The sequence below is a fragment of the Andrena cerasifolii genome, chromosome 9 (genome assembly GCF_050908995.1).
Source record: "Andrena cerasifolii isolate SP2316 chromosome 9, iyAndCera1_principal, whole genome shotgun sequence".
In the NCBI taxonomy this organism is placed as follows: Eukaryota; Metazoa; Arthropoda; class Insecta; order Hymenoptera; family Andrenidae; genus Andrena; species Andrena cerasifolii.
Window position 1 is genome coordinate 6,661,939 of NC_135126.1, and position 21,458 is coordinate 6,683,396.

Consider the following 21,458-nt stretch of genomic DNA (forward strand, 5'->3'; position numbering starts at 1 on the left):
AATGGGAAGCGGGGTGTGGGGAAAGAGCGCGGTACCACAGAGGCTTCCTGCAACGCGATTTCCTCGTAATCTTTTATATCAGTATGTCCCGATCGAACGTCAAAAATTATGCAATTACTCTCCCGTAACCGTAACTCTTACGCGCGACTGTTTAAAACGTAGCTGTTATGCTCGGAAGGAATTCCACCAAATGAACTATGCGCTTAGGATTTAACCATTGGAGCGGAGTGTAAATCTCATTCGAGTGCACTTCGAGCCCAGCTAAGTAAAGGCGGCGATAAAAGTCTCTTCTTAATTCCTTTAGAAAGCACGCGCTTTGCATGTGCGGTGTCAACAGGTGGAAACGGTGCCAAAATGAATAACGCAGGAGGATCGAGGCAGAGGGATTAGGAATGCGTCCTCGATTGGAATGGAGGCGTAAAAATGGCAGGAACTTTGGAACGTTTCGCGATGGGAACGGGTTGTGCGATTGGAGGTCGTTGGATAGAGATGGTCGCTACGATGCCTCTCGTGTGAAAAGATGAAACGCATTGGCCTAGATCTAAATCTCCTAAGGCATCGATAGGTAATTATCAAGTAGCGTATGTCCCACTTTCCTGGTTGCCGACCATGCATTTCTTGCGATCAAGGTGCAAAGTGCTTAACATTGTTGCCACCGCCGCGACGACTTTTTCAAGCGAAAGGTGAGGAAATAGCACCGGTTGACCTACAAAAGCTTGCGTACAAAATTTATAATGCTCCCTGCTGAAACTCTAAACGAAATCATTCGAGAGCACCTGGGAGCCTGTCCTCGCTGTACGCAGAAGTGCAGCGGGCTGCAATTCACTAGGGGCCATTGCGATTCAATCCCTCCTAATCCAGTTTACAGCAGAGACACTTTTGAGTGTTCTGCGTGCAGCCCTCGTGTACCTGCCACTTCCTACGCAGTTGCAGTGGTGAAACAAAGTGACAACCACTTTCGCGCAACCCTCGTTCGAGTGCATCGCCCCATTTTCACGAAGGCAAAGGCGGATCTAGGAAAGCACGCTGGTGCGTCAACGCGGGGATTTTTCCTCGAGGATGATTCAACGGACAGGCGGAAGGGGGCATGGCGAGGGGCTGTCGGCTGGAATTTCGTAAATCTGATTCGTGGCGTGTAAGGTCTTTCGTAAAAATTCAGGCGACCTTCGAGGCTGATTCGAGGCATCGAGAGGCGGAGAAACTCATCTCGTTAGTGTCGGCTCTACCGTCCGGCAAGATGCATTTGTTCTTCAGCGTTTGCTCGCCACGTGTGACCTGTCCGCCGCGCCGCATATACCGGTGTCTGACTTAGAAGCTGTTTTCTTCAATGAAATTCAACCGTGGCTGCGAATTCTTAAGAGTCTAGAGGTAGGCCTGATACATCTTGATATTTGACAGTTAGAGGAGAGGTTCCCGTTTTCAAAGTTTTTGTGTAAGTTACATTGTAAATTTTTGATAGTAAATGGGACTTTAAGTGTGCGAAGGACGTTTAGGTGAGTCAGTGATAACGCCGCTTATCTCGGAAAACTCCTCCATTTTCGTGAACACCTTTAAAGGAAATAACTCGCAGCGATACCCGCAGGTAACTAAAAAGGATTTCCTTTATTTCTCACCGAAATGGAAAAGCGCATTTGCATTCGCCGTAAGTGGAATACATAAATGGAAAACCCTGTACTGTTCCGTATTTACTGATACTATTTTCTCAGAGAATCACTGAACGAAATTCTAAATTCCTATCGAGGTCGAGGGAATTTTTGCGTTCGCCGTTTCGTAATCCATTACGATGCTTTTACGTAACAGGGGACTCGACCACTTTGAAATTTCGTAGCAGCGAAACTCCCATCGAAGATCACGAATTTTTCCTCGAAATAGCCGCGAGATTTCGCAACGGAGTCTATGAATAAAGAAGGGATTCGATAGCGTGTAGATATCCCGGCGATAAAAATATCTGCAACTCTACTGGCACGAGAGTGACACAGTAAATTGCATCCTGCGTTTCTTTTCCTTTTCGACGTTCGCGCAGCTGCTTTACAGTACAGAAATATTAGCGTTCAGTGCGTATCTGGTGTCTCAAACTTCTCGCGTCCAGCTAAAAATTGCCGCGCGAAAGAGTTTTAATTCATCCGCGTTTGACGCGAGATTGAAAATCTTCTTGCCACGATCATTCGTTTCACCACAAGCGAGTTTCATTCCCTGGCAACGACAATTTTCACGAAAATTGCATTCGCTGTTTCCTGCAGGTCCCCAGGCCGCACTCGAGTCCACGCAGCAGGATAATACGGAATTGCATAAGTTCCCGCGGACAAAGACAGCCAGGATTGAGCAATAAGCGTTTGCGGGGAGCAAATAAACGTGAGTAGAGGATGGAACCCGCGTGGAAGGAATCTGTATCGTTGGTGTGCAGATGTAGCGTGACATTGCCATGTGTTTTCTCAAAAGGATCGAATATTAGGCAAAGATTGAAGCCAGTGAATTCTGAAGCCATCGTGCATGATTTTCCAATTCAAAAGGCAATTTATTCCTAATTTCTCTCAACTTCTCACGCGATGAGAATCACTGACACATAACAGGTGAACAGGTGAACGCCCGTGTTGCGTAACACCCCTACACACACACACACACACACACACACACACACACACACTCGTACGTGTGAGAAAGACTAAACCCTAAACGAACACCAAATCTCTCAGCGATATCGATCTTGGAATGAATCATATGTTTGCAAATAGTGTACCACTTTTTTTCATTGCTTTCCACACAGATAGTGCCTACATACATATTTCCATCCACACAGCTATCTCTGTTTCAATAACGAAATGGGTAAACCTTGAAGAAGAAAGAGGATTTGAGAGTAATTTCTTCCCAACTTCTTAAGGGGTTATACCTAGTCAGGCGGCCGAAAAGAGGCGAATGTTTGTGATTTTTTTTTTGAAAAAGCGTAAGCTTATATTGTTACAAAACTTTTTGCGCTTAAAAGAGCAACGTTTAAAGAGCATTTGGTAATTTTTTCGTAGAAAAATATTTACGTTTATAATAAAGTAACAACCGACATCTAAGAAGCATTTTTAAAAATTTGGTTTTGCGGTGAGCACTGCCATTCGGAACCAGATTATCTAAAATCAAAAAACAAAAAAGATTTCGTTAGCATATTAATGTATCCTCAGGTTGACGGAGAGAATTTTCCGAAATATTAATTTAAAACAGAATGGCAGCTATTTAAAGTTGAAATCCTGATTTTTTAGTGCAAAAATCACGCGAAAAAAATCAGGACTTCAACTTTAAATAGCCGCTATTTTGTTGTAAATTAATATTTCGGAAGATTCTTTCTCTTTTAAGCGCAAAAAGTTTTGTAAAAATATACGCTTCCACTTCTTCAAAAATAAATTCGCAAATATTCGCCTCTTTTCGGCCGCTTGACTAGATTTAACCCCTTAACAGAACTGACGTCATCCCTAAATTTCCCTTTCATATCTAAATTTCTGTGCAGTGAAACCATGCATTCTTTATTGCTATACTTTTGCCAGCTCCAGAATCATTTTCGTTTCCCCAAATCCCAAAGCAAGGGGCCCAGAAAGCAGGGAACCATTTCGGAACTGGTCTGTCTTTCTCAACTCCCGGTCTCTGGCCGACAGAAACGCATTGCGGGTGTAGTCGAAATGAAGTAAGACGAGCAAACAAGTCGTCTCACCGTCGATTTACGTTCGAGGAAGCACGTGGTCGCGCGACTGTTGGGAGTGAAAGTGAAAGATGGTTGGCGGTCCACGTGGTTTTGCTTTTGACGGCGATCGCGGTCAAGTATCGGCTTTACTGATCCTGGAGCAGCACGCTCGCTGGCCCAGCCTGTCCATCGAAAAGTATTTCGTGTGCGGAATCTCGTAATTACCACCGAAAGACCGCGAAGCAAGTAACGAGTGCGAATTAGTGTCATTCATCTCCCGATATCGACTGAAATGATCGGATGTGGGGTTGCGTGAAAGAGCCAGAAGACTATCAGTATAATCTGTGCTAATTTTTTGGAAGCAGTCACAGCTTCGGGACTAAAACTTATTGCCAAATTGAAGACATCCCTTGTTCGTGTGCAAGGAGCAGCTTTGGTTGTGGCATTATTGAGTGTCGATCGGGCAGTTGTATTCGAGACTTTCATATGATCGTGTAATTGCTGGAAAACCCCGTGTAACAACTCGAGCAACTTCCGTAGAAAGTCTCTTTCGCTAAGCTGCCAGTTTGATCCAGTTCGCGATAAAGGATGCAAGAAAGCAGACAGTAACACTTCGAAATCATTTACAGCGAGGAAAACTGTATTGCCCACTTCATCCGTGTCCCCCTTGACTGTCATTTACGATCAGAATTTATGCGCTTTTGATTGCTCTGCGAGAGGGATGGAGATTACTCGTTTCGCCTGAACCAGTGGTGTAACAGTGCAACGCGGCTTCGAAAGTTCCCGCACGCGACACGGTGATCCACATCGACGAGCGCGTAATTAGCGAGGACACTGCATCGACGTCGCTTAACAAGCATCGGGACACGTAACGATCTCGAGGCGATTATCGGTCGCACTAATTTTCACGACGGCCCAGCGAGCGAGCCTCTGATTTCACCTGGCCTGGCCATGTTACGCGCTGGCCACGAGTTTCGTAACCGTGTTTCAGGGGTTCCTAATCACTGGATCAACGCGCCACGCCAGGGGAAAATACGAAGTCTGATAAATCGTTAAAACGGAAAGAAGTGAATGTACGTCGGCCACCGAGAAAGTGGGTAACCTCGGGGTTCGATTAAAACGAACGGGACGTTCGCCGTGCAATTTATGGCAGAGGCATTAAAGGAGGCACACCTCGATGCGACGAAAATAGCCGCTAAACCGTTCGCCTAAAGTGACATTTATGCAATGGATAGTGATAACCGTTGCGTCACAGGGATAGCTGAAAATCGCCGGGCGATCGATCGTTACGAAAGCACCGAAATGTCGCCGCTACTGGATTCTCTGCACGCGTTTGTCCCGAGGTCGCAGGCATGTCAAAATGGAGCACGAGGCGAGGCACCGGTTCGTGGACACTGGAAATGCCGAAATTCCACCTGGCCTGGACAGTCACGCCCGATCAGGCTCGAAGGCTGCAGCGGTTCCGATCTGAGGATCACTCTCTGTCGATCCCAGATCTGTGCTCGCTGATAGTTTCAACGGTTCTGTAAAGTGTAAAGCAGTGAAAGCGCGAGGTTGCACGGATAGTTGGTGTTTCAGAAGCCTCCAGTTCCAGCCGAGCGTTCGCGTGGCTTCGCGATGAGCGAATGATTCGGAGAGCACGATCCCTCGGGTGCAGCGTGGCGTGCAGGACGTTCCGCGTTCTCGTGGATGCGAGTGGATCGTTGGCTAATCGACGGGTACCGTTTAAATCGAATGAGATCGCGCGACGAATACGAATCGCCTCGTTAGGCGCGTTTTTCCCTATTTTTCTGGCGGCGGTTCGCACAGGTTGCGTGATGGGAATGGCGCGAACGCGAGCCACCCAGTCTTTAACGGCCTCCTTCGCTTGAGTAAACAGCAAACGTTTCCTAACAGCCGTGGTTTTCGCGAGTTTTCGACTCCTCTCTGCGACTGGTTTCTAAATGATCCTCACCGGGGAGGTTCGCTTCGACCGGCGTTCACCGAGGAATTTCACTTAAAGCAAATAACAAACCCCTCTGGAAAGTTTCCCTAGCTACTTTACCTGCGAGATAGACGGTGCGTTGAATGGAAAATCGCTGTGGACGTATTCTGAATTCTATCGAACGACTGTGCTTGATTACAGATGAAGAAGTCTTCGAGGAGCTCGCTGGTGATCAGCCTGTTCCTACTGTGCTTCGTCAGCCCCCTTCAGAGCGATCCACAATGGGCATATTTGACGAAGCCTGCGGTGCACGACCCCCCAGATCACCGATCACTCCCGCTGCAAGCTTTTCCTGACCAGTACAGTGCTCCGAGTGTTCAGAGACCTTCAAGCGACGCGGTGCCATACGAAGCAGAACCTTTCACCATTTATCAGTCGAAGTATTATGAAAATCAACCACCAGAGCCCCCTCGGAGGGTACCTGAAGCAAAGCACGCGCAAGAAAAGGGGCGCTACGATCATCGTTACTTTGTGCCAAGTGAGCAAGAAAGCTTGGTGGAAGAGAGGGTGAACGTGCGAGAAAGAGAAGACACGGAAAGTGACGCGAAGGAGGAGGAAATGAGAGAGAAAATGAGTGTCCTAGATAAAATTTTATCAGAAGATTCAAGCAATGTCTATGCAAATAGTGTAGAGGATAAAATCATGTCTGAAGAGACGAAGAGGGTGGCTAGGCAGATCCGTAAGCAGAAGCCAGGATTCTTTTGGACCCTCGCTAAAGTCACCTTTCAAGTAAGAGGATTTAAAGAGACTAATCATGCTTTTGTTTCCATAACTACGTTGTTTAACACTTTTCTAATCCCTCCAGACGTTCAACGACACCAAATCAGCGATCCAGCAGATTAGCAGCATCATTAACAACAACATCATGCCAGATTCAGCCACTCAGAGTTCGGTGACGAGTAACTCCTTGTCGATCGTTGCTAGCACAAGCAATATAAACACCACCACCGTCAATGCCACGGGAACGACGACGACGTCACCCACGACGACCACTCAGGCGCCCTATATACTAACTAGAAGCGGGGTGCAGACCCTGATCAGGCGCAACATCCTGGGTTTAGTTAGGTTGTTCAATATCGAGTGGAAAGAGGCCTGGAACGTAAGGGAACCCTTTGAATCTTTTCCACCTTTCATACAGCTACGTGAATATTGCTCCTTCGCATTCCAGCAATCGGACGTAAACGTGAGGGAGTTCCAGAAGGATCTCGGGAACCAGGTGGGCAGTTACCTTCAAGACAATCCGGACGCGTACTAAGGATGACGTACGATGCGTAAATTTCTCTGGGGACATATTCCGCTTAGCCAAAGACTCCAATCGCGATCGTTCAGCAGAACAATCCCTATTTATAACGCTAGTTAATAAGCTGTACGATTCCTTTTTTACGATTCGAATTAAAAGAAGATTGAAAATCACTCCGGGGCAATTGTGCGAGCCGAGCGACGCGAGTAGAGTAGCTTTTGTTTTGTCACTTTAGCTGTATCGAGCCCACGAACGTGCTTCAAGGACGCTCGAGTAACACATTACAAAATACACGAAGAGCAGAATGGTTCGCGCTGTATCGGGTTGCGTCACTTTCAAAGATCATCGTCCGATATTTATGTAACTTGTACCGAATCGACCCACTTTGTCGTGGCACCTGCGGGCGAACGAGAGGCAATCAGTGGAACGGGGCGTCATGGGCCAGACACGAGCTCGAGAAGGCGTATTGCGGTAAGTGGAGGGTATCTCGCCGATTTCGGTGTCGTATTCGATTGGTCCACTTGCTGGCCATGTGGGGCCCATAGCGTGGCCCTTATATATGGATCACTCGGGCCAATTTTCGACAATCAGACGAAGGCTGCTGTCTCACGAATCGCGAAAAGGACTTCTATCCTCTGACTTCGATTGCAACTTCGAATTTCTGATTAATCAGCTCCTGCCTGGTAAGTACTCCTGCATGTTAGACATTGTTTTTAACAGCTGTCCCCCTTATCACTTCGTATTTTCCAGGATTCTCCGCGGAGTCTCTTTACTGTTCGACGCTTCAGTTCAAATAAATGCAATTCTTTTAAGTTCGCGCTTACGCAATGTCGCCGACTCCACCCACGCCGTTATATGCGAGCAAAAAGTAACACGATCTCGTCAGCTGGAGAAAGAGGACAAAGGAGGGGCTTGATCGTGCGTACGAAGATTACGTGAAATAGAAAGGACCAGTGGTCAAAAGGTACCGAGTCGGGATCCGCGGGATTCTGGGCCGTGATTGGTCGATGCTCGGCGTGGGATCTTGCAGTCACCCTTATAGATCGGCGGATCGTCGACCTGCCTTGCAGTTCGTCGATCACGAAGATCACTCGAGACGGTGCACGAACGGCGCCTGTGTACCTCGCAGAAATGTTTCGATCAACTTTCGTTATCCTCGGTGCTGCTTGCTTCGTCGCAACAGAGGGGGTAAGTATTCCTGATTAACGTCGTTAAATTAAACCCCTTGCACTTTATTTTGATGAAAGGATCCAGGCTGGAACGTTTGCAATTAACCATAAACACGGTACTCGATCTTGAGAGGTAACGAGCGCTATCCTCCTAGAATTCTCAGAGCCTCTAATTTCCCTTCGTCGAAAGTTCATTGGCATTCGAAGTCGAAAAAGTTAATTGGCGTTAATCAACAGAGCCTTTCATTCCTCCCCTGCTGACCAACGACCCGATCGTAATCGCTTTAATGTGTACCGACCGCCTAACACGCGCATTCCGTATACAGAAGAAGCAGTGACGCGAATTCATAAGGCACGCTGACCTTTCGATTAATAAAGAGCGCGCAGAAAAACGTTTGACGCTCTTTATATGTAGAAAAGTGAAAGCTGGCGTGGAACGTGGGCATGGTAAACCGTTCCCAAGTGATTCTACGTATCCTCCCGAATCGTCGATTCGTATTCACGTCCCTGAATCTACAATCGCGCGTTGGCTTCATTAAATAGGACGTGTTTATCACGCTTTCTCCGTATAGGGCAGTAGTACAAAGGTTTTTTACAGCGAAATTATTTCTTTGCAGGCGCACCTCCTGAGGATAAAGCGTCAGAATTTTCCGGAGCAAGGTGGCCACGTGATAGACAATATTTTCAACGTGAGTACTAGAAGCCCCTTTCCTTTCCACGATACTGTAATTAAACTTTAAATCATCCACGTTTTAGATTCCAATCACAGCGATCCGGCAAACGTCCGCGGCAGCGCAGAGTTTCAGCCCAGAGAATTCTCAGACCATTGACAGTGTCCTGCAGGTATCGATATTGTCGGCTCTCGATTATGAAGAGTCTGCTAGCTTCACCAGCGAATCGTCCCTTTCGTAGATCCCCATTTCGACCCTGGAAGCAGTTGGAAATCTCGTGAAGGCAACGTCCGGGCAAAGGGGCCAGAATGCCGAAGACCAGCAACGGATACGACAGGAGAAGAGAGATAGGATACTGGCGCAAAGGGAACGCCAAAAGTTGCAGAGGGAGCAAATGCAACAGCAACGTCTAAAACAGCAACAGATGAAGAGGACCATCAAGATCCACGGCAACAAGGACCCATTCGGTTTGAACGCGTTGTCGGACCTGTTTATTGGTAATCACGGTTTCTTAGGTGCTTTCGGTGGTCATGGCGGGCACATGGTTCTTGGTGGGCACGGTGGGCACGGAAGCCACGGTAAATATTTCACCTGCCCGTCGAATATACTGCTCTTTGATTAAGGAGACTCTGTATAAATTAGTCTATTTAAATCGGGGGTCGAATGAAGCTGTTAAAATTTCCAAGTAATTATGAAATAACTGTAATTTTATGACTATTATCTTTTCTGTTCTCTTATTCCATACATTTTTGTGTAAACCTTTTATTTTTTTAAAAGTAAAAAAATATTCTGGTTAAACATTTATTTGGCTTTAAGAAATATAAAATTGTGACGAGCAGATTTCCTGAAAACGTTCTGGGGTCTAATAGAAATAACAAGGTGATGTATTCCTCCTAGGCACCCACGGAGGCCATGGTGGTGTGACGGACAACAGTCAGCACACTTACGAGGTCCACGAGAACGTAGAAGAAGACACGAACTATTCGTGGCACGGGATCACAGCTGGAATCGGGACCCTTCACGGAACTCGACCAGTGACCAGCTCCGTCGCGATACAAAACAAGATCGCTCCAAAGGAGCAGAGGCCAAGTAGATACTACGACGACTCGAGAATACAGAATAAAATCGCTCCCACCAGGTACACGAAGGACAGACTGATATACGAGGACGAGCCTCCACTGCAGAACAAAATCGCGCCGAAAAGCAACAGGATATCGTTTCAGTACTGAAGAAACAGGCTGTAAAATTAATTCATCTCCTCCACCACCTCGCAGGTGTTTCGAACCCGCCAGTATCTACTTTGTCGCTTCGGGTCTCACGACTCGAGAGGAAGTGAACAATTACTATACCCTGTGAATAATGATGAAGAATAGACCACTGAAGGCATGAATCATCAGATCTCTGCAGAAACTCGCTCGATCCACGATCTCTGCGACTAGAAGACGCCAAAACACGCGCGTTTGACTAACCCCTTGCTATTCTGAGCATGTGCATTTGCGGATGACTGTAATTCTTTCAGTGAATGTGGAAATAAATCCCTTCCTTTTGTACAAAATATATCCAGCTTCATTCAGTATCCATCGCGGGTCGGTTCGTCCCGCCAGTCTCATGAATAACCAGTTCGTTTTTCATACAGCTCAGACGTCAGTGGTTCATATACAATTCCCTGGTGCATGGTAATTAGTCGGTGGCGTAATATTAAATTATTCCGCGATTACCGCGTGCTGCCATACGCATGGAAAACACAGTGCGCGCAAGGTTGTGTGATTCACGCTAGCGATTTCCACGGCGATTCAAGCTCTCGAAGGAAATAACAAAGCACAGACATCTCTTCTCGCGTTTACCTTCCTCCTCGAGGATCGAGAAAACCCACCGCGGGTGTACTCTACGTTACTAATCTTGAGTCCTTGAAATTCTAACGAGTACGATGAACCTGACGCTAATGACATACGCGAGAAGAATCGTTTATAGTTAATCGTATTCCTCGAATAAAAAACGCCAGGATTAACGGGATCTTTAGGAGCTATCGAGCGGGCAGAATATAATTGAAGAACTTTGAAACGGAACTTGACCACGTCGTCTAGATCCCAGATCCTGTTGCTCGGTGGGATAACTCGATTTTCTAGCAGCTTAACGTAGCTCTGTCCGAATCCAACACTACGAATACGAAGCAAAGAAGATGCGGAACACGTTTCCGTTCGGCTCAACTTTGATCCATGAAATTTGCATGCGTCCAACGGTTTTATTGTTGTTATCGTTCAGTCATCGATCAGTCTCCGCACAAAAACCGTAGTGCACATTTCTTGCCGCGCTCTAGTTAAGACGCTTTTCCATTAACTTCGAGCAAACAAGATTATTACGAAGCCTCGGCAGAATCCTACCGAGAATTCTACATGGTTTTTTCCCCGTTAATGACGCCCTGCCAAAACACGGTGAGTCCTAATAGCCAGCAATCACGTCTATCGTTCGATGTCACAACATCGGTGATTCATGCGTTGCTCGAAATAATGATTCGGCCGGCACGACCTTTGGCCATCTCGGAGGAAAAACATTTCGTTCGAGGAATAAAAATTTATGGTCCCCGGTAATATTGCGCTATGCAAATGCGAGAAACGAATATGTAACACTCGTAAAACGAGCTGCAGTCGGCTCGATGATTCCTCCCTCCCGTCACTGGATCCAATTAATGCCCCAGAAAAACATCTTTCCACCGAGGAGCTGCTGTATCACTTGCAAGCTATTTGTTTCACGTAGAACACAATTTGGAGCAGTGCAGCAGCACTTGCACTTCCCAGAATCGTTCGCCGTGGACGAGAGTTCACCGCGGAGGCCAGCAGCACGTGTCAGCGTGTGTGCATCGAGACGAAACTAGGAAACGACTGGCTCCCTATCATTTGCCAGCGTGCGGACGTTGCAGACAGTCCTTGACCCCCGCAATCGCGGTGCACATTATCCGCGATTGCAGTATAATCCGACGATAAATTCGCAGTCACGAAGCGCTGCTGGCCTGCTCGACAACTTCTTCTCGGATCACGTCAGACCTTATCCCTTCCCGACAGGTGAGCCCGAGATGCCTTCGAGGTCTTTTTAGAAATCGCCAGCAAACCGCGGGGCAGCTCGAAGCGCGCGTCAGTTGAAAGAATGATGCTGTGCGGCAAGGTAGTAACGGTGTGCTCCCTTTCCTTCCTAGCTATCGCGAGCGGGATGCCACAGGGCAACGACAACAAGGATGCATCGGTCGGGGTGAGTTAGCAAAGAGTAATTCAAAATTGCCCATATTATAGTTTACCGATCGATCGAGCCAGGGGACCATGGAGCAGCCACTTGTCAAATTCTGCCCGTCACTTTGCGCGAGTTTCGACGAAACGGAACTGGGGGTACAACGGTCGATTAGCGTAATTTCTATATTTAGAGCTTTCGGATTGGATTTGTGAAAGTTCGGCAATTGGAGTTTTTCAATATTCTGCGATCTCGGGATTAATTGAAATCGATATGGGAGAGTATTGTCTGTATGAAGTGAACTTGAGGATGATGTTGGAGCTTCGTATCATGTCCGACGGTTTCCTGGTAGGTTCCAGCGCGAATTTCTCCCAATTCCACTGTAACTTTCTAATTATTTAAACTGCATCGTGAATAATAATTGGGAGACACCGGGTGAATCTTCGCGCCAAGATTTCTACGACAAATAGTCTGAACAGATGAATTCGCGAGGGAAAAGGGGGAAGGGAAAGCAGCAACGGTGGAGAGACCATTAGGTAATGCACAAGCGCAATTGCTGCAGGAGAAAGGATTGCGGAAGCGTCTGGCGGCGGAGTTCGTTCTTCGGAATAGTTATATAGTCGTTCGAGGAGCGCAATTAAAATATGTATACCGCTGCGAGACGCTCGGGAAGCATGTGCACGGGTTAATTGTCGTTAAAGTGACGAATTATAGGTAAATGTGCGTTCTGTGATGGACGACGGGATAGCGAGCTGTAGATAAAGCGCAATTTCGCAAAGTGCAGTGGCGGCAAACCCGCGAACGTCACGTGCAGAGGAATTTGCCTGATATCGCGCCAAATTCTGAGGGAAAATTGCACTACACTTACGCAATCCACTATTTGGCTTATTTTGTATCAACTTTTAGGAACTTTTTGCAAACATCCCAATAACGCGCTAATCCTTTCGTAACTTTAAGCGTACTTTATTTAACATTATAACCAGCAAAACAAAATTATAACAGCAAAATTATAATAAATACCAAAGAAACAGAGCAGTATCTGAAATAGTTTTTTTTTCGAGATGCAAAGCGACGCCGGTTGTAGCTGGTAGTTGTGTGAAACAGACCAATAATTTTTGTTCTCAATTTATGTGTTAATTGTAATAATATGAACCACAAATGGTGTAAAATTTGCATCTTTTAAAACTGGGGGAACTTCAAACATTTTTACAAAAATTCTCGTTTTATTTGTTTAAAAACAGTAGTTAAAATTAATGGCTTTTTGAAGCGATTTCTGGGAAAAAATTTTGTTCCTATTTTTCGTTCGATATATACGGTTTTCTCCCCTTAAGGGACTTATCATCATGACTATCAGTCATTTGAGATAGGAGCTAATAGAAGTCGAAATTGTTCGGCTAACGTTAAGTGCCTTAATTACCCCTTAAGAAACACCAACTGGATCGATAGAATGTACGAAGAATTTCAGGGGCCACGTTCAATTCATCCGAATTTCGATTCACTCTCCCATAGCTTCCGTTCCTCCAATTCACGAATGGCGGTATCAGATTCAACTTCGGGGGTTACCACGCGGAAGCTGGGCTAGGTGGCCTTCTCAGTGGATCGAACACAGGGGGTGGACTACATGCAAGTGCAGGGACACCCTGGGGTGCTAACGCGGCCGCTGGACTTGGTGGATTACTCAGTGGCGACAATGCAAACACTGGCTAGTATTATTTACTGTTTTACTTCACCCTTCGGAGAACATCACCGTGCTGGGAATATTGATTGCATCGACTTGAATATTACACGCGTTACCGCTGATACCTCTCTTATTTATTTACTTATTTATTTTCTCATGAAAGGGCAAGACCCATTTTGTGACAGAAGGAGATGAGAGGACACAGCGTAGAGAACAAGTGTTATCACTAAACAAAAACAGAAAGTTACAGAAAAAATATAAAAGCTAACAATAACAAGTTAAGCCCTGCTTAAAGTTAACATCGCTCTATACACGCTGGCTTTAAAAGAGGAAAGAGATTCATGGAAGAGATCAATCTCATCCCGATGCAAATTATTGGTAGTACTAGGAAAATATTATCGCAAAAAGGTGTAGCTCGCTGACCAAAATAAATTGAATGTGAATGATTTCATCAATCGTATTGCTATGAAAATTCTGCGTACTACGTAAATTTGGGTGATGCAATAAATATTTCCGGTCCTTTACGTGTACCACTGTTCTTCGCCGCCTCTTCAGACTTAACTGTCTGTGGAAGTGATTAATGATCACTCCAGTGGTTTCTTCCATTATTTTTTGCCGCGATTCACGTACGTCTTACGCAACCTACTAACGTAGCCTAAAAACTGTAATGACGCATCCAACAGGGGGAGGGTTGTACGCGAGAGCTGGCCTCGGGAACGGGAGACCAGAAGCTGCGGCTGGTTTAGGAGGCCGGCTGGACGGAAGTGGAAGATCGAACGTCCCAGCAGCCGGTGGACTGTTCGCGGGTGCGACCACTGGCGCTCGTAGCGTCGGGGTAGTCAGCGGAGCCACTAGTGGCGGCCCAGCGGCAGAAACTGACGCTCAAGCGGGTGCAGGAGGCAACGCCGAAGGAACCGCGAGCAAAGGTCGCGCGAACATCCAGATCATCTCGCGCGGAGGAAAGAAATCTGAGAAAATAAAGCAGGTGGATTCAGTTCCCTTCTCCGAACGATGATGAAATCTTTCAGACGAAACTTCAAGGTCGAACTGTTTTCAGGTATCGAAAGAAGTGATAGCAGTCCAGCAGGACCAACCAGCCACGAAAGAGGTAAATGATTCTCCGCTCCGTGACGTCGCTTCGAAGGTTAGATTAATATTAATGAATCATTGCATCAGGTCCGTGAAGCGGAATCCTATCAGGCGCCGATCGCGAGCGCAGGACTCTTTGGCACCGTTTCCGTGAATCCTGCTCCAATGGCGTTACCCTCGATAGATGCATTGAAGATCATCGGTGATATTGGCACTATCGAGCCAGCTCCTCCTGTACCACCTTTGCCCAGCCAAGTGAACGACATTGTACAAGTTGGTGGGTGTTTGATAGTCGGCGAGCTTCCTCGGTCTGCCTTTAAGGACTTACAGCAGCTGGGTATTTACTTTCCAGAAAAACGACCTGCCAGAGTGAGAGTCGTGTACCCTAAATGGGTCGTCAGGAAGAGATTATGGGCGCCTAGGAAGCAAATCATCTACAACACCTCGGTAGAGGTGCAGGACCCGTCCAACGCGAATGCTGGAAAACTTTCGCGCCGTCGTCGTCAGGCTGAACCTGCCAGCGAGCCTGCGCCAAGAGCTAACACTGTGCCAAATGGCAACCATAACAATCCGTCTTATGACGACATTTTTAAGGTAAGGGAAATTAGCGAAGAAGATTACGAGATTTCTAAATCTGCCTGCGTTATACCGAATTAGTCGTCCATGTTATCTCGGAAACACAGTGACAGTAACTAATATTACTTTTTCCTTTATTCCTCCCTCCTTAGATTCTGATTCACCTAATCGTTCCGGTTTACAGATACCTATAGCAACGCTAAACGCCGTCAACCAATTATTAAACAACAATAATTCTGGTTGATAAGCAACGTTACGTGTACCTCTAATTCTGCTCATAATGCAAGCTACTACGCGTGATCGGGAATACAAAATGCGTGTAATTTTCCAAATATTTTTAAATAAATCCTTGTAACCAGGCTCCGCTCATTCTTCTCCCCTGCGATTCGCGTTGCATCTCACGAAAATTTCACCGAGTTTCGCGCTCGATGGTCGGGTAAGTTACCCTCGGCTCGAAGTTCATGGGCAAGTTAAGCAATTCGCCGATATGCGGTATCGGTACGGGGCTAATGTAGCCTGGCGTAAAGTGCAAGTGCAGATGGGCCATTTTTAAGTGTGCAACTAAACCGATTATAGTGCTTTTACCATTAATAACTGTGTGTGTTAACTTAAGTCGATTGAGAGTATATAAACGTAAGCGAACGCATAGGAAACTACTAGCAGCACAGTGGTGAAACTACTGGAGGACAGTTTTGCATTGCTACCGATATCCAGCAGCGCAGGATGAAAATGAAGCTGACACTTGTTTTATTGCTATTCCTCGGTGTAGGAGTGTTAGCCAGAACTCCGAGCCAGATCAGACCAGAGGTAAGCGACGAATAAGTTTCTTTATTAACGATCGCGAGTAAAGTTAAACGACCGACGATCACTCGGATAAGAAGAAAATAATGCAGGGGAATAATCAAGGTTGGATTTGAAATTTCAGGCGGAGTTAGCCGTGAATGAATGGAGTAAGTAACATATTAGACTAAGTAGCGACTCCGATTTCTTTAGAACATCGTTTAAAAAGGCAAGAATAGAAAAGCAATGAATTTGTTATTCAATTAGGTGAGAGATTCGCGAGGAGTGCATCAGGTGAATCCCCTAAAATGCCGCCAGGTACGTACAGTGTCTTTAAAATCAGGTAATCGCATTAAGCTTGATAGAGAACACGGGGAATGTCACAAAACAGATGGATCGAGAAAATTAATTTTTAATACCTTACTCCACCGTTAAAGAAAATTAATAATTTTCTTCTTAAATAATTTCTTGTTTTACCTCGACGACAGAAGCTTATAGCAAAGAGTGGGGATATTCCGCATTTTGTTCCAGTGCAGAGTGGACATTTCTTGTTTCTAATCAGTATACCAAATCTTCAGCGTTATCTTGAACTTTATAATCCTTTGTGATTGGACAGCTCTATAAGTCGCAATATCGCGAAAAATGGACAACTCCCGTTTTTACATTTACCCTTCAAATGAAAAAAAAAACGAAATCTGAGGTATTAAAGTGCAATAGTGTTTCATGAAAATATCTGGGCAGACAATATAAATTCAGATATAGACATCTCCCCAGAAGGCCCTGATGGTATATCAAAAGATTCTTCGAAATCAGATAACGACACCAAATTTTATCCATGTTGGAAGCAGGGCTTATACATGTAAGAAAAGCAGAAATGAAAGAAAACGAATTTTGCACTAATTTAGGTCAGCCCAATGGGGAACCCAGTGGAGGGAATTCAAAAGCTGCGTCAAATGAAGGTACGTTTTCAAAATCAGATAATAACGACAGCATGATTTATCCGCGTTGAAAGCAGAGCTTATTTATATATATTTTTATTATATATATTTTTTTTTCTTATGAACAGCATAAATAAAAAGTAACGAATTTTGAATTAATTTAGCTGGAATGAAAAACACTGGAATGTCAGGCGAGAACAAGTCGGAAAACTCTAGTGGGAAGAAAAACAAAGGTATGAAGAGTTAAGTTCGTGACTTCATAACTTAGTCACTAGGGGAAGTGTATGTAGCCTCTAATACTACTAGTGGTAATAGTTAGTAGAGTTTCCTAGAGTTTTTCTCCCAGACTATAGATTGTTAAGAAGTTACTCTTTTTATAAAATAATATTTGTTTGGCAAGGAAGAATTAATTAAGAAGGCAATGTATTTTATCCTTTTGCACTTGCTTGCATATCAGTTCCTCATTTAATGAATAACGTTAATTTGAAGTTTGGTAATTCAGTTTATTGTAACTAAACAAATATTAAAAATTGGCTTCTTTTCGAGTAGGTGGAAAGAGCAAAGAATCTGGTAACGGCGGCCAGTCAAACGGCGGTACGTATAATATTGTTTAAGGAGGTACAGGATTATTGAAATCTCGAAAAATCGATTTTTTTATTATTAATTCAGAAAGTGCCATCCTTTGTGAACATTTACAACAAAGTTTCATGACGAAATTGGAAGAATTTCGGAAATTATACCGCTGAATTGACGTAGGGGACTTAACTTTGAAGCGGTTTATCTCGAAACTACATTTTTAAACACCGTACATTACGGTGTACATCATAACTTTTGAACGAATGAATATTTTCACTTGAAATTTTAACTGGAGGTGTAGAATTCCTTTCTCCAAAACATGGAATTTCCGCATCAACATTGGATGTTTGTAAAAAATGTTATAAACGTTTAAAGACCTTTAAATACGTTTTTCTTCCGTAAAAGTGTGGCAAAAACACTGATTCGTGTGTAACTTTCACAATTTTAGTTTAAATTCTCCAATAAAATTCCGTGTTTTAGATTTTGGTGCAGAAATCACTCACCTCAAAGCGTTTTGCTTTCAGACGATTGGTTCACCTGATATTACGTACACCGACTACAGCTGCGCGTCGCGCAGGACCATCTTCAGCGCTTAATAATGTCAACAAATTTGAACATTCCGACAATTTTTTTTTTGGTAATTACTCGGAAACGCGTCCGCAATAAACTATAAAAATTACGGGTATAATGATTACTTGGTACCTAAGCAATCCGACACAAACGAAGCCATCGATTTTACGTGTCCAATAGTCCTGTACCGCCTTAAAAGAAGCAGGCGATAATTAATGCTAGAAGCGCTGCTTCAGTGTTGCATGTGTCAGAAGAGTGGTGAACGTTCATATTCCTTTCCACCAATTACATTCTTCTTTTTCACGTGTAATCGAATTTTGATAGGGCAAGTTAAGTACGTCTGCAAACAGAGGATTAGCGTGTCACAGAAAGTGGATAATATTTGTCGTACCTTCGTTGACTATTAAGGATTAGTCCCACTTATGAACACTATTGCACTTCAATATATCAAGATCTAGTTACATAGAGCTTGGTGCGATGTCCATGTTATTAAGCAGGCATTATTTCCGATCAAATACAGGTGGATCGGACTGCGGATCTGAGATAGATGCTCTTGTCCAGCAGCTTACATCAAAAATTGGCATTGGTGCAATTAATGATATAACCGATGTTGCTATGAAGTATTACACTGGTTCTCTGTCCGTGCCAATTGAAGCGCTACTGAAGACGCTCGACTTCTCAACCACACTCCGAGAGATGACAAACAAAAGTATGTTGTACCAGTTGATGAAGAATATACCGATTGTCGGCACCATTGTGCAATTCATGAGAAATACCATGTCTGTAAGTTTCATCTCGTGTGATGCACCGAAATCTTTCTCGTAACGCATTCTCTAACCGAGGTATCTCCCGTTGTGTTTCAGATTCCTATTAACGCTATTGCTTTCGCATTGTCTCTGATAACTACGATAGTTCAACACGTTTTTAACTCGATACCAAACATTTTGTAGAAGGATAATATATAGAGCATGTTCTGTGCAATAATGTTGATTTAAAAATAAATAAAACCGCATTTACTTCTGAGTTTCTCCCTATGGTCGTCGTAACTTCCTTCTCATCTACCTATCCGGTCTCCCTCATACCACGAAATAATCTGAACTCGAGGGACTACTTTTTCAATCATTAATCATTTGACCAGATATTGTCGATCGCAGATGAGCTTCCTCGGAAGCGCTTCGAGCCGGGGCGCGCTCGATTCGTGCGCGGTATCACTAACATTCTGAAGCAAATCGAAAGAGAAAGTAACAGAGTGTCGTAAGACTGTGCGCCAAGTTTATAACGGAGCAAGAATCTGTTAGTCGCCGAGTGGCTACGACACACGGAACACCGTTGACAGCGAACTTTCTTTCGCCATTTAGCTCTTCAGCGTTCAAGGGGAGCAGCTCCAAGAGCAAGAGACACGTGAGTAGCTTTCCGTACTAGTACTCAGGATTATATTAAGCTTAACAGAAAATTCTCAATGAAAACTTCACAGAACCACGATGAGGGGTGCATCTGATATAAAAGTTGTTCCAAGGATAAGTGTCATAATTATCGTTTGCCTGTTCGAGCTATCGACTGGCCTACCAGCAGAGCAGCCAACGAAATTCACGCTGAGCACCGGCGACGTAAGCTCTCAGAACGTTGCCTCGGGGGCGACGTCGCCTTTGGATCGGGGACGAGTGAGTGTCTTCGCAGGGTTCGAACCCCGCTCGATTAGGGGAGGTTCTATTAAATTCGCGGCGCTGAAAAAGCGACGGAGGCGACGAAAGCTCAAAATTGATTATTGGATCGAGGAGCCGCTGGGTTCGAGCCAAAATTGCAATTTCGGTTTTTGTAGGAACTGTTAGGCCGCGTCGCGGACGCGATAAGAATCGGCGCTGGGAGATTCGTGAATTCCGTCACGTTGGCCAGAAACATCATAGTCGATCGGACAGAGGTAATTGACGAGCTGGGCACAATTCACATTCGACTTCGACCCTCCGTGGATGAGACTTTTCGCAGAAATAGAGCAGGCTCATCGATCGCGTCTAATCATCTCGCGACGGTGTTTCGCAATTAATCGGGCACAAGGCTGCCTCTTTTTCCTACCGCATGTGGCAATAATGAATGACAAGGCGAGTCAGACGCGGTGAATAGCTGTGCGTAAAAGTTCTCGAGGTCAGATCTCGCGCGAAACGCGTCTAATTAGCTCGACACTTGCCGCTTTTACGCAGAGACAGGATCGTTCACCTGAAACGAGGAGAATTCTACATTGGCGCACATGAAATTAATATTTCCAATCACTAGACCCGGTGCAACGCATTCCCGTGCTAGAACGTCGATGGGAGGGAAGCAGTACGAATGTTGTTTTCGTGTTTTCACCAGACACTGGCCAGCGAGGCGCAGAACAACGTGGCCACTGTGATCGAAGCGAAGACAGAGGCCCTGAACCAAGCGCAGAGGTCCTTGGAAGCTGTCCCAAAGGCCCCTGTGATTAATACTCGACCGAATGCTCGAGAAACGGTGCGACTGGAGTCGGAGGCTGGTCAAGCTCTTCTGGAGAGACCGATTCCCAAGCCGTTTATGGGCATTCTGGAGTCGTTTTTCAGGCCCACGCCGCTGATCGATGGCATCAAGGAGCAGGACAAATATACGAATACTGGGGACAAGTTTATCGGGATCGGCAGGGCACTGGTCAGTGGTTTCGAGGGATTGAGCAACTTCCTGAACGCTATTGTTGACGTAAGCAGCCTCTGCTCCATATTTCTACTTGAATTAACCCTCGGTTGTCACACTGGGTCAAAATCACCCACAATTTAACTTTGAGGTAAAATATCTTTGAGGTGCATTGAAAATGGTAATACTGTTTACTCAGGTTTAAACCTGATGATACTTTAATTATTCTGTACTATTTTACAATTCTCAAACTTCATCTCGGAATATTTACAACTTAATTTGACATAGTTTTTAGAAATCAGCTGACTGAAAATTCGCTTCGGTCGAATCGAGCCAGTGTGACAACTACGTTCGAAAGAATAGGGGTGACAAGCGAGGGTTAAGATGCGCACAGTAGTCTTGCGATGAACCTGCTTCTTCAAGAATGCTTACGCATCCAGAGATTTTAAATTCAATGCCATGCGCTGGACTGCGTCGATTTCTGTACCTTGCTCTGTTCTCAGTTCCCAAAGAACGCCGCGAAGAAAACCTCTCGAGGAATAACGGAGGCGCTGAATCACGCGGGGGCTCGTCTCATCGGGCTCGAGTGACGGATGTGTACTTTATATCGCACTTGTTCCTTGTTTTATCAATAAACTGTTTGTTTTCCATTAAAATGTTCGTGTCGAAC

At 45.2% G+C, this 21,458-nt stretch overlaps 5 protein-coding genes across 11 annotated transcripts; all 5 read left to right on the plus strand.

Moving 5' to 3' along the window:
- Positions 1-1,459: 1,459 nt before the first annotated feature.
- Positions 1,460-7,058, plus strand: LOC143373333 (uncharacterized). 3 transcript variants are annotated; one of them, XM_076820506.1, is made up of 5 exons: positions 1,477-1,582; positions 2,241-2,352; positions 5,787-6,374; positions 6,451-6,744; positions 6,814-7,058. In XM_076820506.1, exons 3-5 carry the CDS (start codon positions 5,787-5,789, stop codon positions 6,898-6,900), a joined length of 969 nt encoding a protein of 322 aa, XP_076676621.1. In that variant the 5' UTR covers positions 1,477-1,582; positions 2,241-2,352; the 3' UTR covers positions 6,901-7,058. The 3 variants fall into 3 exon arrangements, with proteins under 3 accessions (XP_076676619.1, XP_076676621.1, XP_076676622.1); XM_076820504.1 differs by having other exon boundaries at positions 1,460-2,352; XM_076820507.1 differs by lacking the exons at positions 1,477-1,582; positions 2,241-2,352 and adding an exon at positions 5,142-5,719.
- Positions 7,059-7,762: 704 nt separating this feature from the next.
- Positions 7,763-10,977, plus strand: LOC143373334 (uncharacterized). The gene is made up of 5 exons (XM_076820508.1): positions 7,763-8,073; positions 8,672-8,743; positions 8,811-8,897; positions 8,967-9,303; positions 9,623-10,977. Exons 1-5 carry the CDS (start codon positions 8,017-8,019, stop codon positions 9,952-9,954), a joined length of 885 nt encoding a protein of 294 aa, XP_076676623.1. The 5' UTR covers positions 7,763-8,016; the 3' UTR covers positions 9,955-10,977.
- A 657-nt stretch (positions 10,978-11,634) lies between these two features.
- On the plus strand, positions 11,635-15,646 carry LOC143373331 (uncharacterized). Of its 3 annotated transcripts, XM_076820502.1 has the most exons (8): positions 11,635-11,784; positions 11,916-11,968; positions 13,454-13,646; positions 14,306-14,607; positions 14,680-14,730; positions 14,799-14,988; positions 15,064-15,305; positions 15,472-15,646. In XM_076820502.1, the coding sequence occupies exons 2-8, from the start codon at positions 11,930-11,932 to the stop codon at positions 15,529-15,531; spliced, it is 1,077 nt and encodes a 358-aa protein (XP_076676617.1). In that variant the 5' UTR covers positions 11,635-11,784; positions 11,916-11,929; the 3' UTR covers positions 15,532-15,646. The 3 variants fall into 3 exon arrangements, with proteins under 3 accessions (XP_076676617.1, XP_076676616.1, XP_076676615.1); XM_076820501.1 differs by lacking the exon at positions 11,635-11,784 and having other exon boundaries at positions 11,802-11,968; positions 15,440-15,646; XM_076820500.1 differs by lacking the exon at positions 11,635-11,784 and having other exon boundaries at positions 11,804-11,968.
- A 128-nt stretch (positions 15,647-15,774) lies between these two features.
- LOC143373338 (uncharacterized) lies at positions 15,775-19,167 on the plus strand. 2 transcript variants are annotated; one of them, XM_076820516.1, is made up of 8 exons: positions 15,775-16,094; positions 16,213-16,237; positions 16,335-16,385; positions 16,973-17,026; positions 17,170-17,238; positions 17,552-17,599; positions 18,672-18,934; positions 19,015-19,167. In XM_076820516.1, the coding sequence occupies exons 1-8, from the start codon at positions 16,011-16,013 to the stop codon at positions 19,099-19,101; spliced, it is 681 nt and encodes a 226-aa protein (XP_076676631.1). In that variant the 5' UTR covers positions 15,775-16,010; the 3' UTR covers positions 19,102-19,167. The 2 variants fall into 2 exon arrangements, with proteins under 2 accessions (XP_076676631.1, XP_076676632.1); XM_076820517.1 differs by having other exon boundaries at positions 17,555-17,599.
- A 137-nt stretch (positions 19,168-19,304) lies between these two features.
- On the plus strand, positions 19,305-21,434 carry LOC143373336 (uncharacterized). Of its 2 annotated transcripts, XM_076820514.1 has the most exons (5): positions 19,305-19,552; positions 19,626-19,812; positions 19,971-20,069; positions 20,498-20,854; positions 21,292-21,434. In XM_076820514.1, exons 2-5 carry the CDS (start codon positions 19,633-19,635, stop codon positions 21,376-21,378), a joined length of 723 nt encoding a protein of 240 aa, XP_076676629.1. In that variant the 5' UTR covers positions 19,305-19,552; positions 19,626-19,632; the 3' UTR covers positions 21,379-21,434. The 2 variants fall into 2 exon arrangements, with proteins under 2 accessions (XP_076676629.1, XP_076676630.1); XM_076820515.1 differs by lacking the exon at positions 19,971-20,069 and having other exon boundaries at positions 19,305-19,812.
- The last annotated feature ends 24 nt before the right edge of the window (positions 21,435-21,458 follow it).

Coding starts and splice junctions, on each gene's coding strand:
- LOC143373333 (XM_076820504.1), top strand. CDS start 5,787: ATGAAGAAGTCTTCGAGGAGCTCGCTGGTGATCAGCCTGTTCCTACTG. Junction 6,375..6,450: donor TCGCTAAAGTCACCTTTCAA/GTAAGAGGATTT, acceptor TAATCCCTCCAG/ACGTTCAACGACACCAAATC. Junction 6,745..6,813: donor AGTGGAAAGAGGCCTGGAAC/GTAAGGGAACCC, acceptor TTCGCATTCCAG/CAATCGGACGTAAACGTGAG.
- LOC143373334 (XM_076820508.1), top strand. CDS start 8,017: ATGTTTCGATCAACTTTCGTTATCCTCGGTGCTGCTTGCTTCGTCGCA. Junction 8,744..8,810: donor TGATAGACAATATTTTCAAC/GTGAGTACTAGA, acceptor TCCACGTTTTAG/ATTCCAATCACAGCGATCCG. Junction 9,304..9,622: donor CGGTGGGCACGGAAGCCACG/GTAAATATTTCA, acceptor TATTCCTCCTAG/GCACCCACGGAGGCCATGGT.
- LOC143373331 (XM_076820500.1), top strand. CDS start 11,867: ATGATGCTGTGCGGCAAGGTAGTAACGGTGTGCTCCCTTTCCTTCCTA. Junction 14,608..14,679: donor AATCTGAGAAAATAAAGCAG/GTGGATTCAGTT, acceptor AACTGTTTTCAG/GTATCGAAAGAAGTGATAGC. Junction 14,989..15,063: donor GAACGACATTGTACAAGTTG/GTGGGTGTTTGA, acceptor TTTACTTTCCAG/AAAAACGACCTGCCAGAGTG.
- LOC143373338 (XM_076820516.1), top strand. CDS start 16,011: ATGAAAATGAAGCTGACACTTGTTTTATTGCTATTCCTCGGTGTAGGA. Junction 17,239..17,551: donor TAGTGGGAAGAAAAACAAAG/GTATGAAGAGTT, acceptor CTTCTTTTCGAG/TAGGTGGAAAGAGCAAAGAA. Junction 18,935..19,014: donor TCATGAGAAATACCATGTCT/GTAAGTTTCATC, acceptor GTTGTGTTTCAG/ATTCCTATTAACGCTATTGC.
- LOC143373336 (XM_076820514.1), top strand. CDS start 19,633: ATGAGGGGTGCATCTGATATAAAAGTTGTTCCAAGGATAAGTGTCATA. Junction 19,813..19,970: donor CGCCTTTGGATCGGGGACGA/GTGAGTGTCTTC, acceptor CGGTTTTTGTAG/GAACTGTTAGGCCGCGTCGC. Junction 20,855..21,291: donor TCCTGAACGCTATTGTTGAC/GTAAGCAGCCTC, acceptor CTCTGTTCTCAG/TTCCCAAAGAACGCCGCGAA.